This window comes from Cebidichthys violaceus, unplaced genomic scaffold (assembly GCF_023349555.1).
Source record: "Cebidichthys violaceus isolate CVI_PGR_0920_01 unplaced genomic scaffold, fCebVio1.0.p SCAF_8, whole genome shotgun sequence".
NCBI lineage: Eukaryota > Metazoa > Chordata > Actinopteri > Perciformes > Stichaeidae > Cebidichthys > Cebidichthys violaceus.
Window position 1 is genome coordinate 12,768,296 of NW_027176964.1, and position 16,858 is coordinate 12,785,153.

Here is a 16,858-nt window from a genome sequence, read left to right on the forward strand (position 1 = left end):
ACAGTGCAACAATGCTATAGAATATATTATGTAGTAATATTGACAGTTGGCAATTTCCTCATATTTGATCCGTCATAAAAAAAGTGAAATGTTGCAGCTGTTGATGTTGACTTCTTTTGGAAGCGCTAAGAAGGAAGGACAAATACACCAAATGGGGCAGTAAAAACAAAATATTGCAGGTAAAAGTGAGTGCATGTACACAGAAAAATAATATTTGGAGCCCTAATATTGGTGGCTGACTAATCTCTTAACTCCCCAACTGAAATCTGCTGGGATGATCAGTATTTTACTGCTCAATACAGACTAATCTCAGCGTGTTTAGATTTACACCTTTTGCAGTCTGTTGACTCATTAGGAAGCCTTGCTATGCCGAGGAAGTGTGATTGCACAGTGCGTGTGTGTTTGTCATGACGGTGAAGACTTTTTTTTAGCTACTCACAAGCTGCTGCATGCCGAAGGGTAACTGTCATCGTCGGACCAAGTGTCTCCGCACTTTGCGCACATACGGAACACAGATGTATGCATGCATTCACACACTTATATGGACACACTGACCACTCACAGCTCAATCTCTGACAGGCTCGGTGCTCTCCTCCAGGTCAAATCAATGCAGGTCAGCCAGACAGGAAGCATCTTAAAAGGTCAGAAAAGCAGCCACAGTAACTCCAGGCCTTTGGAAACACAGTATGGATCTCCTGAGATATTGATCCCTTGAGTGTCAAAGACCTCCCCATGTGCTTCTTACAGCATTGAGAGGCATTGAATCTGGATTCTATAATTTAAATACTACTAACTTCCAGTCTTGTGCAGCATGCCAGCTGTGCAGTAAGATGTCAGGGTTCCGTTAAATCCAGAAAGGAAATTAATCCAATACTGTACAAACTGTAACAGCGTTGCCACCTATGAAAAGCTCCTTCTGGCTGTAGCTCAATGAACCACTACCTGACACTAATCCACTAATCCTGAGGAAAGCTAAATGGTAGAACTACATCAAACACATGTAATTGGTTACTCATATTGTCTTCATTTGAAATCATGATTCATGATCAGACGTATCTCCCAGTACACATGGAATCAAGTGCTGCGTTTCTTACCACTGATCCTCCAACACAGTGTGCAAATTTCACTAAGTAGCACAAGTTTGCTCAGCAGCTACATCATATTTCTTGTGTAAATTTCTCATAAGCATCAGATATTTGACTCTATTTGCTATGAACAGGTATATTGAACATGATCTGTATATATTTTAGTTAACTTGTCTTCCTTTATGAAACACACTGAAGCACAGAAAAGATTTTTAATTTATAACTTTCTTTTCTTATCGATCGCAGGTCTCTGAATTGAATTAAGTCAACTTTTTTTTTTTTTGGCAGACTTTATGGCGTAAGCAAATAGCTTATTGTTTTCCAATGAATTGATCAAACATTGTATGGTGATGAAACTTGGGATTTACAATCCTAGTCTTTGCAGAAGCACCCTGAACACTTTGAGTTGAACAAACCGCAACTCAAGAGTAGAAAAGTGTCCAATGTCATTTGTCTTTTCTCCCATTTTCCAATCAGCTGAAATGGGAGGGCCGGTGGTTGCCGCCTAGCAACAATCACATAAAAAGAAATTCAGCAAGCTGCTCTTTTTAATGTTTAAATGCTTTGTCTAATCAGGGCCTTACCCATAATCATCCAGTGAGCATCCACTGGGTAGCCTTATGTGTCATTGTTATAGTATAAACTCTAACATCTGCTAACCAACAAAGTGTATGACTTCGGCTGTCAGTCCAGCTTCGCCCACAAAAAAAGATTCAAATAAAATGATATGTTCAGCACAACGGGAAATGTGAAATATCCTTTTTGCTGGAAGTATATTTCTGATCATTTTGATTATAGTGATGCTACAAATCATCCTGACAGCTGTGAGCTAAAACTCAGATATATCACCTTACCACTGTGTGTTAAAGGGGGATTCAAACAATCCTTGCTGTATTTACGCAAGCACCAAAGACAGGCAGGAGATGCAGAAAAGGGGAAAAGAGCAGGGAAACAGATCTTTCAGCATTAGGGTGGATGGCATTATGTTGACAGAAATATGGGGAACAAAGAAACACACAAAAAATGACATCCTTGAGGAACTATGTATTTTCAAAAGCAGTTTTTCAATTCCTGTGTTATTTTCCAACCTAACTGAACAAAGAAGTTGCTTTTAAGCATCCATTCAGTTTCAATCATGTCAGGTGTTTTCTTATGCAATCGAGGCACGTATGAGGGCGGAGAACAGTTTCAGAACTCAAGATAGAGCCACAAACTGATGTCCGATGTCTCTAAAACAAGTCAACTGTGGTGATTGAACTCATTAAAGTTAACAGCTATTGGTGGCAGGGAACACTTTAAATTTAAAGCAGGACTATAACAAGAGTTTAGCCTCCATCAAAGGCCTCCCTTTGTATGTCACACTTTATTACTGAGTTTGTTTCCAGATGAGTTAAATGGAAATTGTAATGTGATTGCTCCGATACTTTAACAGATTACATTATTGTTTGCAGTTTGACAATCAACCAAATCTCTTCACCAAATCTTGCTTCACTGCAATGTTTGTTTGCGGTACATGGTTTGGCTTTTATGAATACACTGTTGGGTAAATAAGTACAGAGGTACCTGGAGACAACATTATCAAATCTCCTGTGGACTGAAAATGTATTTAAATTGCAATTATAAGAGCCAGAATAAGATGTGATCTGGGTGGAAGCTATAAACTCAAAATCAATCAGAATTATTTTAATATAATGTAGTGAAGTATATAAATGGCCCATTCTAAGCTAACCAAATCGATTCTTATTCTTATTAATATACTTGTTAATTTTGTACTTTCTGCCAAAAGATTCCCCTAAATGTAATACACTCTCACTATAACTGAGCGTAGATTTTGGCTTTGTATTAGGTTGTGTCGATTTTATTTATACAACCCTAAATCCCTAATTTTCATGAAGAATTCCTCTTGGTGAAACAAATGATGTGAATCTTTACTTCGTGTCAAGTAAGTGGGTTTTCATGAAGGGCACAATGAAATTCATGATATAAATGATAAGACAATGTCCTCACCAAGACTAATCTCATTCGGCATATTTCTTCCTTGTATTTTACACAAACGTGATAGACTCTACAGGAAATCTCCCTGTACTTGTAAAACTCAAATCGGTCAAGTTCCTCAGGTTTCTGTAAGGTGCTTGCAGTGGTTGTAAATTAAATTACCTGAGCTGAGATTGCTTTATCTTGTCCTATACACCCTTGTGATTGAATTTTGGTTTTGGGGGTTATGGTTGTTTCACAGAGACTTTCACGCTGTAGCTAACATCTTTTGTTCCTAGTCGCTCTCAATTTATATTTAAAGTATGTATTTCTAACCATGTCTCGGTTGAGTTTGTGAACAATTGTGTTTGCACTCGGAGGGACATTGCTTTTTTCAGCAATCCATAACTTTGAATTGCATGCTTTTAATCCCTACAAACTGTTGGGACTGTCTTTATACTAACAAGCTTGTCAACAACTTCTAAAAATAGTGCTTTAAAATGGCAACGCTTTGTCTGTTTCTTCTTTTGTAACTGCAGGCCAATCCGCTTCATATAAACAATGATAAGATTAAAAGTGTTAGAATATTTTGTTTATCATAACAGTTGGAGACAGTTCTATCCCAACAGAGAAAATAGTGTACAACTTTAATGCATGGGTTGGCACAGTGGGTATCAAATCACGAGCCTGCCTCTAAAGTTTGAGATATAGAACAATAGAATAGACACTTCTTGAACAAACAAACATTAGAAAAAGACTCGGCAGCAACAAAATTGCAGCCAACACTTTCCCTCATGCACAACATTACTCTATAATTCCTTCAAAAATAATTATTGACAAAAACCATGTACTGAACTCGTGAGCAGCATAAATGTCACATCCCCTCAAGCTGTTACGGATGATCAAAGCTACTGTGAAGTCCGGTCTGTCTGCCCACCAAACCAAATTACTGAACCCAGAGGCAGTCATCGTCTGAGATTGTTTTATATATCATGGTGGGGTAGTGAAAATATAAGCTAGAATACTTTTTCTGAACTCATCAGGTTTTGACAACAACTTTGGTAGAAACTAGTCTGTCGATAGATAGAGATAGATGGAGGCAGATAGCTAAAGAGATAGAGAGTATGATATTTTGTCCTTCCACACCACTTGTGTTAATTTTGAATGTCACTTGTTCCCAGGTTTGCATTTCTGTATTTGGCCGCACTCCTCTGCAATCATCCCTTATCTGTGTGCACAGCAGCTACGGGTTTGTCTCTCTGAATGAATGGGCTCAATAAACCTGTCACAGCCCAGACTTGTTGACTGTGCATTGACTCGGGTTACAGTGATCCATCCTTTTTATTAGCTCCAGTATGGCTAAAGATTTACAATGTGATGTTCTGCCCACACATGACAATGCCATTAAAACACAAAGTCACTTATTATAGTACATTTGTTCTGCTCAGTTGTTGTTGCACTCAGTACTTTGAATTGTAGAATACAACAGCACCTTGTTGTATTCATTTTCAAACAGTCATTGCCCATTACTAGAGGGTTGTCATCTTATCATCAGCCACGCAACTTGATAAATATGTTTGGAAGTGATCGAAGAGACGCCCGAGGTAACCAGTTGTTTCAGATCACCCTAAACCAAAACGTTTCCTGGACACTAATGAGGTATGACTGAATGGATAAATACGTGAATGACTGACACATCTTTAAAAGCAAGTGGCAAATCGCGTAGCGCGACAGTCTTTGGAATTATTACTATTTTGCTCGACAGAGTTCGAATCCAGGTGGTTGCGATCTTTCCTTAAATATATTTTCTTCAATGTATTTCTTCATACGTGGCTGTGATGTAGTGCTCACTTATACAATCGTAATCCCCACAGTGGAAATGAGATGCGGTTTATAGATCTCCAGCAATATGTTTGTGAATGTGTGACGAATGTGGCGACAGAGGCAGAAAACAGCTGCTGCGCATGGAAGGGAAACCAGTAGGTTTAAAACCCAGTAGGGACGTAACACCGGCATCCCGTGTTGACGAAGCAGCTCTTCAAGAGCCCTCAGGCAGTTGCCGTGAGCACTTTTTCAAAAAAAGACAAAGAATGTGTGTATACATACATACATACATACATATACACACACACACACACACACACACACACACACACACTATTGATATGAATGTAAAGCCATTTACACAAAAACATAATAAAAATAACAATAAATGTACAAGCCAATGTGAAATAAACATTTGATTTTGTTAAACTAATCTTTTGTCATGCTTCCTGAGGAGTTTACACAGGTCAAAGAAGCTAGCTAAGACCATTAATATCCCTGACACAGACAAAAAAATGACTGGGTCGTAACGTCATACAAGCCTCCTCGACATAATTGTGGGATTCTTTCCTTTTTCCCCTTGTCTAACGTTACCATAAACTGGAGATTGAGATGATTTCTCCTTCATCATCTGTCACAGGCAGCTTAACGTGGCTGACAGCTCAAGAGGGACAAGGAAAGGTCGTTAATTTGCGCATTCAGTGAAGCTAAAGAGCGGCGTGCAAGCGCAACTGCAGCTTTTAAGGGCACTTTCACTGGAATCAAATTAATGTTGCCGGTCTACATTTAGAGAGACAGCTTAGGAAACAGTCACAGGCGTACAAGAAAATCCGAGAGATGGAGCTGGACGAAGTGATCAGCTCTCTTAGTCTAAGTCCAAACCAGGACAGCCCAGCTGAAGAGGTGCAGGACACAAGAAAGGCTCAACTGGACGCTCAAAAACCAGACAACCAGCTGGCGTCAGAAAATGCTGCCTTGAAGGAGCAGATGACCGCCAAAGAACTTGGTTTTGAGCAGGAGAAACAAAAAATATTGATGGCTCTACATTCAGAAAGAGATCTTAAGACATGAGCACAGGCTGACAAGAACATCAGAGAGATGGAGTTGGACGAAGTGATCAGCTCTCTTATTAAGCAGGTCGTCCTGGACCTGCAGAGCTACGCCATGCGGAAAGAGAAAGAGAGCGAGCTCATCCGGAGCGAGGCAGAGTTGAAAATACAGCGCAGTTTAAAAAGGAGGAGAAGAAGGCAAAGAAGGAGGTGGAAAAGACACTGAAGAAGGACAGGAAGGAGGAGGAGGAGAGGGAAAAGAAAGAGAAGAAGGAGAGCAAGAAGAGAGACAAGGAGGAATTGAAAAGACTGAAGAAAGAGAGGAAAGAAGATGAGAAAAGAGAAAATGAGGAACTGAAAGGACAAAAGAAAGAAAATGAGTTGAGGGAGAAGAAAGAGAAAAAGAGGAAGTAGAAGAGAGGGAAGCAACATTCTTTCTCTGCTTCTCAGCCATCACTTCTACCCCATCCCCACTTCTACTGATAAACTTTGTATCAAAAAGGTTGCCGATCCCTGGCCTAAAATATAAGTGCAAAATCTAGTCACTTATTAGGGCAACTTTTAGCCTTTTTCAGTAATTTTGATAAAATTATAGGTAGATAAATGATAAAGAGGTTGCGGTCGACAGGTCCTGGGAAGATCATTAAGGAAGTTAGCTTCCACAGCTGTCGGGACAGATGCACCGAGATCATTGACTGACAGCTGAAGATGTCGAAGCATAAACAAACAGGCCCCTCTTACAGATTAACTTTCTACTGCTCAAGCCTCAGAGATTGATCTGTTCCAAGGACTGGCGAGGCCATGGTGTGGGCATTGTAAGATATTGGATTGAGGAAAGAGCTCCCAGGGTTGAGAGAGAAAGAGCATGATAAAACAAATATGGCACTTTTATTAAATCACTTGCAACCATTGTAAGGGATGTACTCTGATAAATATATATATATATATAGTTTCATATAATGAAAACTATATATATATATATAGTTTCATTACATTCAGTAGTCAGTTTTCTTAAAAATTCAAACACTCTGAATAAGTAGAAAAAGTGATTGGGCTTGCTATGATTTAAGTAAAAAACAATCATCAGATAATATACTGAGGTCCACTCAAGCAAGAAGATTGCTTTTTGTTTTATGGTGATTCAAGTTTAGAATTTAGAAAATAGCAGATATTGGAGGTATTGTTGGCATTTCTTATGCACATACAGTTTTAAAGTTTTAAAGTTAAATCTGTATTGTGTAATAGTTTTTAATCATTACATTACTGTCTCTCTTCAAAGTTCATAAGTCCACCAACACCTGTAAAGCTAAATAATTAGCGTGACACATCTCGTTTATCTAATTCAGACACAAGCAGAAATGTAAAAGCTAGAATTTCTAGTTTTAAGGGATATTTTTGATTTTTGGACAAGACCAGCTGTTCCAACTACTTCTAATCTTTGTGCTAAGCTAAGCTAATCATCTCCTGGCTCAAGCTTCATAGGCTATTTCATCTACAGATATGAGAGTAGTAATCTTCTTAGTTAAAGGTTAAGTGGATTGTAGGATTTCGCGACTGTGAATGGCCCTATCTAGAGCCAGTGTTTGGTTTGTCCATTCTGGGCTACTGTAGAAACATAGAGGCCAGCTTTGTGAAGAGGCTCCATATGAAGATATAAACAGCTCATTCTAAGGTAACCAAAACACAATGATTCTTATTTTCAGCTGATTATACTCATTAATACTACTTTTTTTTTTCTTCCAATTGATCCACCAAAATGCTACGTACGGTAACTTTAACTCAGCCCAGAAAGCCTACTTTCCAAAATGTGTAACTATTCCTTTTACAGAGCCAGCGGTGCAAGTTTTTTCTCTACAAGCACACCGTCTTTTTCATTACAACATTGTTAGCATTGTTAATTCAACCAGGAAAATAGCACTTTGTATTAGTCACGGATGCAGTAGAAGTTGACAGTGACCTGCAATAAATTGCAGGCAGTCAACCTTATTGTGTTCGACATTAAGGGCTAACAGTGGGGATGCCACCACCTTCATTACACTCAGCTACTGCAGCAGGTTAGGAGGGACACATTAGCTGTCAGCTTGCTCTGCTTTAGGACAGATTGAAGCAGACTGTAGATCAGCTGTTTATAAAATCTGTCACTCAGCAACAATCCTGGATTGTGTCTGACTGTCGTCTCAAAAGCTGTTGGTAATCAGCTCATGTGATTTAGTGGATGTGTGTATACCTAGTGCTTTTAAAAGTGCCCATTTCTTGTTATGACTTTCTCCTGGCCTAAAATTAAATCAATTAGACATTCATGAGCTATGCATTCGCCAGGCAAATTATTCAATTATGTTCTGCAAATGAGGTGTGACTGACCTTTAAAAGGGAACTATTCACAGTTTCCACAATTGCCTTCATGGTTCAGCTAATCTATTTTTCATTTCCTGATTCATCAAATGGGGCTTACAATATTTGACCATTTCATACGGTGTCAGGTAACACAATCTCGAAGACTGACCTAATTACTGCACTAAAATCTTAAAACAGGATAGATATGTGTGTTAGGTTTAATCTCTTCGACTAACCATCACTGTCTTGATTTGCTTGCTGGGTAATATCTGGTAGAAGATACTGTGACAGCTGCATTTCAATCAGGAGAGACAAGTCAGATGAAGAAAATATAAATGTTTATTATTAACAGATGATATGCGATGATAAAGTCTTGACAGAGTCTTTTGAGCTTGGACTCTACTGGGAGATTTGTGGTGGCTGATGAGGCTGATGGATCTGCGAAGACCTGGCGGTGATGGGGAGGTGGAGGGGCCGTAACGGCAACATGAACACACTGAAGGTAGAGAGACAGCAAGATGATAGGCTCAGACCAGCTGATCAGAACAGCTGATGTCATGATTGACAGACCCAAATAATGACAGCAAAGAAATTAAGAGTGAGCATGTGTGAGAGGAGTGAATGGCAAATGTATGAGAAATAAACTACAGGCCTAGGCATGCAAAGTATAGACTTCCTGACTAAACTTACGCTTTAGCTTCTTTCTTGCTTTTCACTGATTAATGAATATGAAGCAGATGGATCAGTCATCAAAAACTGATGCTGGTGCAGCAAAACACTGTTGAAACACACACTATATTTTCTAAATTCTACTGGAGAACCAAAAGTTTCCAAAATAAAGAAATATTTTGTGATCGATTGGGGGAAACCTGTATGAAATTATGCACTATGAAGAGTTAATAGATACATACAGGTTCTTCGATTTATCAGGTTCTGGGATAACAGGTCTGCACCCAAACACAGATAAGAATGAGAAGGCAGCGGACATAATACAGTGATTTGAATGGCAATACAAGCTTGCAGAGACCAAAAATGCAGGTAACAGCATACATAATAAACTACAATATCAAAACACTGGGAGAAAAACTATCACAGGGGAAAAAAACACAGGAAACACTACCAAGGAGCGACACTGACAATGAAACAGGGGAAACACAGACTAAAGACACAAGGAGAGTGGGGTAATTAGACACAGGTGGAACATATGGGCAGGGCAGACAGTCACAAAGCTAGGAAAACACAAACGCAGGAAATAAAACAAAACTTGACGAATGAGGAGTGAACCTACAAAATAAAACAGGAAACAGACTAAAGTAAATTAATAACATGAGGCAAGGAAAAAACTACATAAAACAAAACCTCTAGAACGGATCAAATAAAAGCAAAAACAGATAAAGTAAAAGATTATCATAGTCTTTGCAAAAGTCTGACTGTTACACAATTAGTTCACCGAGGCCACTTTGTAGACCTCTAGTAAAAATTCTTCATACATTCAATCAATCTCTTGAGTATTATGTGTGGAATACTAGAAATTCTCAGCTGGCACAGGTTTCCATGACATTAGTCTTCACAGCTATTCTTTATTTCCCTGACCTGTAGGTGAGACAAAACAACCCTTTGCCTGTCACCCATTTTTCATAATCATAATCAATAGGCCAAGAATAGCAATTGAAGGTGAGCCGTGTCGATCAATCTTTCTCAATCATCTTTTCCTCCATTACCCCTGGGGTCGATACCACAGCCTTTAGAGGCAACAAAGTTATCCTCACTTCCCCCCTGGGAGTAAGAGCATGGAGCTGAGGTGCTGTGAGGAAGCTAATGAATGTATTTGTCGTATCTCTAATGGCTCAATATATCACCACAGCACCTTGGCTTGGGATTTATGGCAATCATGACTGCAGAAAAGTTAATGCATTCTGTTTCTTTTTTTTTATGTTTCTGATGAGACAGCTTGAGAGAACATAGAATTGAAGGAAGTTTTTTTTCTGAGCCAAACCTTGACAATGTGCCTCAGTAAATGATAGCATAAAACACAGAGTTAGGAAGTTGGAATTCACACCAGCAAGTGTGCAGGGATGGCAAACTAATAAGTCAACTCTGCTATTGATTAGAACCGGCTTATTTTAGTCCCCGAGGCCCACATGAGCCCACACACCCAGACCAACAATATATCAGCCTACTCTCAAGTTATGTTGAAATGTCGCTCCTGATTAAAACTCCGGAAACTTTTTATTTTACTTTCATTTTTTTTTGACTCACAAATCTAATCCAGCAGCAGAACTTCATCTTCTTCCATTAAGTCCCAAGTGACTTCATTTTTATCTACAGTATGCACTCAAAATGCAAATGACCAAGTGTCTTGGATTCAGGCGAGTACAGAGCACAACCGAAGAAGTTAAAGACAAGTGTTCACAAGCAATACAGTATACTAAAATCTATAAAGAAATTATAGTGATTAGTCCACAAATTGATATTTTGCACTGCTTCTCTCTGTGATAAATTTCCCACAAATTCCCAAGGGACATGAGTTGTTCTTTGCTTGTTGATCAACTCCAGTGGGATTCCTGAAGTGTGAACAAGCCAGCAGCATTTTTCTTTTACATGTTTTTTGGAGTTTCAGGAGAACATTTTATGTTGCATGAATAATGGTGTGTGGGTGTGAGAAGGGAAAGAGTGAAATATTTGTTCAAAATTTCTCAAGGGCGGCTCCTCCTGCTTCTGTGGAGACAAGAACACACACGTACGAGGCGAGAAGATGCAGGCTGGCTGCACGGTTCTGATGCACTTTAAAAGCACACTGATCAGCAATTCCTTCTATGAACCCACACATCCTTCAGACTTCAAACACACCTCCTGAAGGTTAGGGGCACAGAAGTGAGTAGATAACTGAGGGATGCCTCTGCAGAGATGCCGTACTTTGTTGACTTAAGACATTACCGGGATATTTTCATAAACCTACTGCCCTCATGTGGTTGCTGCTGGGTCACAGGCAGGACAGAAACATTTTCAACAACACCATAACAGAAATACAGCTCAGTGTGCTCATCGCCTACTGGATCCTGCAGAAAACAAAATGATGGCCGTGCAGCTTTTTCACTGTGAACTATCTACTTTGATTCAGTCAGCGCACTACCTGATCAATTACCAACAAATGAGTGACAATTCGTGCCTTCTCAGGGAAAACAGCATTATCGAGTTCATTTGGGAAACAGCTGAGCTTTAGTTCAGTGCAGACTTTATCGACGGACGTGTTCCTCTCCAAGCTGATTCTACAACACTGTGGTCCTGTAAGGTTTAGATGGCTCGCTGTAAAGATTTGTCCATCATAATACATTCAGTAATCATACCAATACAGTTGGTTTATTTACAATTTTTTTATCACGGTTTTATTGATGAGTTGGATTAATTTAAAAATAGTAAAAGAAATGTTTCAGAAATTCCAGCTATACGGTACCTGACAGATGGCCAGCCAGGTTTTGCAACAGTATGCTGGTGTCTACTATTTGCAGACTTTGCAATCCAGGATGAGACGAAGAAGAGAAAAAATAAAAAAGGAAAATTTCCCCCCTTTCACTCATAACTTGGACAGCAACTTTGTCTCTCATCCAAAACTTTATTCTTTGCCTGCTCTCTGTATATATATACACAAGTAACCTTTTTGGACTCCATCCCTCAACCATGGCCCCAATTAAACTTATGACCCAAAATATCCGCCACACTGGCTTACAAGCTAAAAAGAAAAAGATTAAAAAACTATTAAATTATGTGACTCAAAAAAGAGTCAAGCATTTTTCCGCCAACCCGTCACTTTCAGAACAGCATTAACACTTCTATACAAACTAAAAACAGAACAATTACTAATGTATTCCCTGCATGAAACGGACTAATTCACATCACTGAACATGATGAAACATATATCATCATTGCAGCTTCTATTAACATTAACACAGCACCAACATTATCGTAACTAACATGTAAACATTTTACTGATCTCTCCAAATTTTCATCCATTTTTTATGAAGATGGATTTATAGGTCACTTTACAATCAGCAAGCTAATCTTGTGAACATTAAAGGGTGACTCCAGTGGTTTAATGTTGTACTTTAATATAGTTGGGGGACTTTTTAAAGAGACAAGTTTGAAAAGAATATTCTAAATCAAGGGAGCAGACGGTGGTAAATGGGTCAAGACGCTAAAACCCCGGATCGTATACTTCCCATAATGCAACTTCCCATCATTTTTTGTAAATCCCTTCATGCCGAAGAAATTTCCTCGTCTTTCAACTCCACATTCCTAAGCTAAAACAACATTATACCGTTTTTTCAGGTTGAAAAGTACTCCTTGGGACTAGTACATGTAAAATTAGTGCCCATTTAACATGCGTGTTCCTCTCATTCCATCATACCGAAAGGCTGTTTGAGATCATCTCTCGATGTTCTTTTATGGGATCTTATTAATGCCTTTACAACCATTAATGTGGGTGAGTTCTCCGCGAGGTATTTGTCTAAACAGTAAGCAGAAACCAATACTGTAATATGCCATGTCGGTTATGTTTATACCTCACATTTAATACAGATTCAATGTGTTATACATGAAAGCATTTTAACTTGAAGCTCAAAAAATGGACCAAGGCAGAGACAAGACAGTTTTATAGCAATCACTGCTGTGTAGAATGGATTTTGCAATAAACACAGTTGATCAAATAGTTAACTTCATGTGTATTGATCTAAAGCAGGGCGTCTTGGATGGATTAGCTGTTTGTGATAAGTAGGTGGAGGTGCTATAGAGGGTAATTCTGAGGGTGAGCTGAGGCCGCAATGTTAATTAAGTCTGCGGTCCTGTCAAGTCCTTAGGGATCCGTTTTGTAGGATGAATTCTTTCTTCTCTCTACATCCACATACTAGCAATGTAGTTTGTCTGACTTGTACAGACCCCCCCCCCCCCAACCCTCCTGAGGAGGAACGCCTCACACTTTGACAACAATAGAACAACAAGAAATCTCAGTAAATGAATGTCTGTCTAGATTCTGAACAGGTGGACAAAGAGCTTTGTTATCGTCACAGTACAACACCTGTTTTTTTTGTTACATTGATCACCTACTTTCACACCTCTAGGTGAGCCTGACTATGAAATCTAGAAACACTACATCATTGACGGATGAAAAACATGCCAGCAAAGGGTTTTATGTCTTTTACAGCATATGTTTGTGTTTCATATTTGATATTGAATGAAACTGGACCTCTCTTGGTTAATTAAGTTATGTAAGTTAGGCAGTTTTCTGTTTATTTAAGTCTCCAATTTAGGCAGCATCCGTAAGTTAATTTCTATTCCTATAAATTAATAATCAAAATTCCCATTCCCTTAACTTTCCTTTTGTAGCTGTAGAACTGCTCTTTCTTAACAGTCAAGTTGCCATTTCATTAAACGTCATTAAATGATAGATGCATTAAGCTGACAGAGGTGATGGTGTGTCAAATGGAGCACTTAGAATATTTAACAACGCTTTTAGTTTATTTATAAATGTGGATGTTGGTTTATCTGGATGCATGCAGGAATGTAAATATGCACATATAGTTAATTGGGTTTATACATTTAAATGTATGTCTATACTTGTTCTCTTTTTCTGTTTCTATCACTGGGTGTATGAAATAGAAAAATATTCGAAATAATTGCAAATACAGGTTGGACGTTTTGTCGATGTACTAATTCCTGACCTTGGCTAGTCGGGCTTTCTCCTCCAGCATCAATAAAGCTTACTTATTGACATTTAATTATTTTGTGTTTAATCTGTGCATCAAAAGAAATATAAAGATGACAATTTGTGGTTTTAGAGGAGAGTTTGCGCCTTGTGTCTTAAGCTAACTTAAGCTTATTGCACAAATTACAAATGTTTGTGTCGAATTTTATATTTGTGTTCAACCTTATCGAACCACAATGGTGTTAATATTTGTGCACATTTACAATACTAATTCAATAGGTTTTGGTTCCGATAAAATGGATAACACAATGTGCTCTAAATTAGCCCAGTATTTAGCAGTATACAGTCACATTTCACAGCCTGTTACAGCGTGACTCATTTGCTCTCCCACAGCGGCATTATTCATGTTCATCAGCTTCATCCAGATGACCATATGGGCAGGAGAGGAGCATGAGATTCACACCAGAGAATTCATTAGCAGCCCTGAATTGCACCCTGCCAGCATCCCTCTGTTTCTTTGAGGTAGCCAATGAAATCCAGGCCAGTGGGCAGCCTAAGGCTATGACACCATCACTTGCGGCAGGACAACAGTAATTGGATCGTATGTCAGAAAAATACAGGTTGCGACAAGCCACTCAGCACAATGTCGCCTTGGCCTCGGTGTGAAGTCACTCCACTGGACTGCTATAGCTGTCTTAGCTTTCCGTTGGAGGTCAGTGGTGTTATTTCAGGTCATGGGAGTGAAAAGTCATCAACTCTTCATCTCACTAAATGCAGTAGAACCCAGTAGCTTTATGAGAGAGAGGGTTGAATTATTTGAGGAATATATTCAAGAAATATTGCACACATGCATATTACTTTAGGAAACTCTCAGACTGTTTTATTTGGGAATGATGATGCAGTAACAATCAGCTATCAAGAGCATAAAATATGAAGCATGTTTAAGTTTGATTTGGTCAGATACAAAATATAATTCCTCTTTATCTACAGCTATATTTATTTAAATGCCTTTTTCCCCCAAATTGGATCCTTCAAGAGGAATATTTTGCACTATTTTGTACTGACACTGGAGAACAACATAACATGTCAACGTATGAAACAGTGCATACAAAGAAATACTTTGCAACAACAGTAGATTACTGAAAACAAAAGGAAGCAATAGTAAATGTGTTTTGGAAAAAACAGACTTTAAAGGACTTTTGTTTATATGTGTCACATAAAATTGAGGTGTGCGTTAATGTAAACATTAAAAAAATACTGCTTCTAAGGTGCTTAAGTAGTCATTACACACAGAGAGAATATGTACAAAGTTTTACAAGCCAGTCAATCTAGGAAAAAAAATCTCTTTTTTAAAAATATTTTACATGAAGAAGCTGCTGTTTCTGCTGTTAACACATATGATTTCAAGTCTAAGTAATGTGTCAGACATACTTGGTTTTTGATGATATCATGGAAGATTAATTCCTGTCTGCAGCCAAAGGCTTGTAAAGTTCGTCTGTGTCTGGAAACATTAACTGTTCTACCAGTCACTTTGGCAGTTCAACAGGCCAGACTCTATTCTAAAATGTAATTCGGCTCGTGAATTATTAAAAGTGGCTTTGAATTGTGGAATGTAGAAAGTTATATCACTGCCCTTCAGAGTAACACCTTTACATTTGCAGGACATTTTCATGTCTTCCTCTGCACTGGTGAGATCTTGATGTCTTTTCTTCCACCTGCTGTTCGTCTGTGTAAAGTCATGTCCTCGTCCTCTCCTGTCTGTTGCTTGGCAAAGTTGACAAACACCTGCACAACAGACAAACTGATTCAGTACAAAACGAAAAAATACAAAAAATAGAACTGCCTCAAGTCAATACATGACCAGTTCCTTCCTTTATTAGGATCCCTATTTGCACTCGCATAAGCACCGGCTATTCTTCCTGGGGTCCACACAGATACAGTCAAACACACTTATACACACTATAGTTACACAAACACAACAAACAAAACAGCTCTTCTCAATAAATGAACAATCAAGTATGGACGACAAAACTAAATTGTTATTCTTTTCACAAACATTAAGCCAAACATAATAAATCAATCACAACCGCTCAATAATTCATAGCAAACTTGATTTTTTTTTTCCCCTATTCATACTGATGAATAGTATTTTTAATAAAAACAAATCTTTGTATGAATGACTTTAAATTAAATGCATTTCTCATTCCCTGCTCAGGGGGATTTCTACTTAATTTCTTACACCATCATTCATAGTCCTAATGTTATCAGGACAAATTCCCTTACATGCATTGAACACAGGTTGAGACTGGTTCATACATACCTGGTCCAGTGTTGTCTGGGAAACAGAGTAGTCTTCGATGCTGAGTCTTTCTTTATTGGCCACCACCAGCTGAAATATCCTGGCGAGGGAGGAGGAGGCGATCTCGTACTGCAGCGTGTTGTAGTGCTTCTCCCTCTGAACGCAGCTGGGGAAGCTGCTCTCTATGAAGCTCTCGACAGGCTCCAGATCTGGGGACAAGCCCGCTTTAGCTGCCTTGATTTTCATGGTCACTACGTAGCCGTCACCAAATCTGAAAAAATCAAGAAAAGAAGATATTAATTCTCATATACCTTTATTCTACCTCTATTCATCTTTTTATCAGTATCCTCAACTTGTACTAGGCGTATTTATCCCCCAAAGTTGTTGTGCAACTTCATATTGTTAGTATTTTCAAAGTCTGAAAGGATTTTTTTCAAATACCTTGATGCAAAGAAGCCTTTACTTATTATTTATCAAACCTCTTACTTGTATTTGAGATGCTGAATGGTACCCAGACACTTGAAAGTCCCATTGACCATGATGGCAAGTCGAGTGCAGAGGGCCTCACACTCCTCCATACTGGTGGAAAACAAGC

General features: G+C 38.7%; 1 protein-coding gene across 1 annotated transcript in view; it reads right to left on the reverse strand.

The window, feature by feature from the left end:
* Window positions 1-14,847: 14,847 nt before the first annotated feature.
* LOC137892758 (retinal-specific phospholipid-transporting ATPase ABCA4-like) overlaps window positions 14,848-16,858 on the reverse strand; it is a 34,193-nt gene continuing 32,182 nt past the window's right edge. The window contains exons 47-49 of the mRNA XM_068738121.1: window positions 16,750-16,842; window positions 16,285-16,534; window positions 14,848-15,749 (exon numbers count right to left, since the gene is read on the reverse strand). Of these exons, the coding sequence (XP_068594222.1) occupies window positions 15,633-15,749; window positions 16,285-16,534; window positions 16,750-16,842 (460 nt within the window). The 3' untranslated portion in view covers window positions 14,848-15,632. The remainder of the gene's footprint in view (window positions 15,750-16,284; window positions 16,535-16,749; window positions 16,843-16,858) is intronic.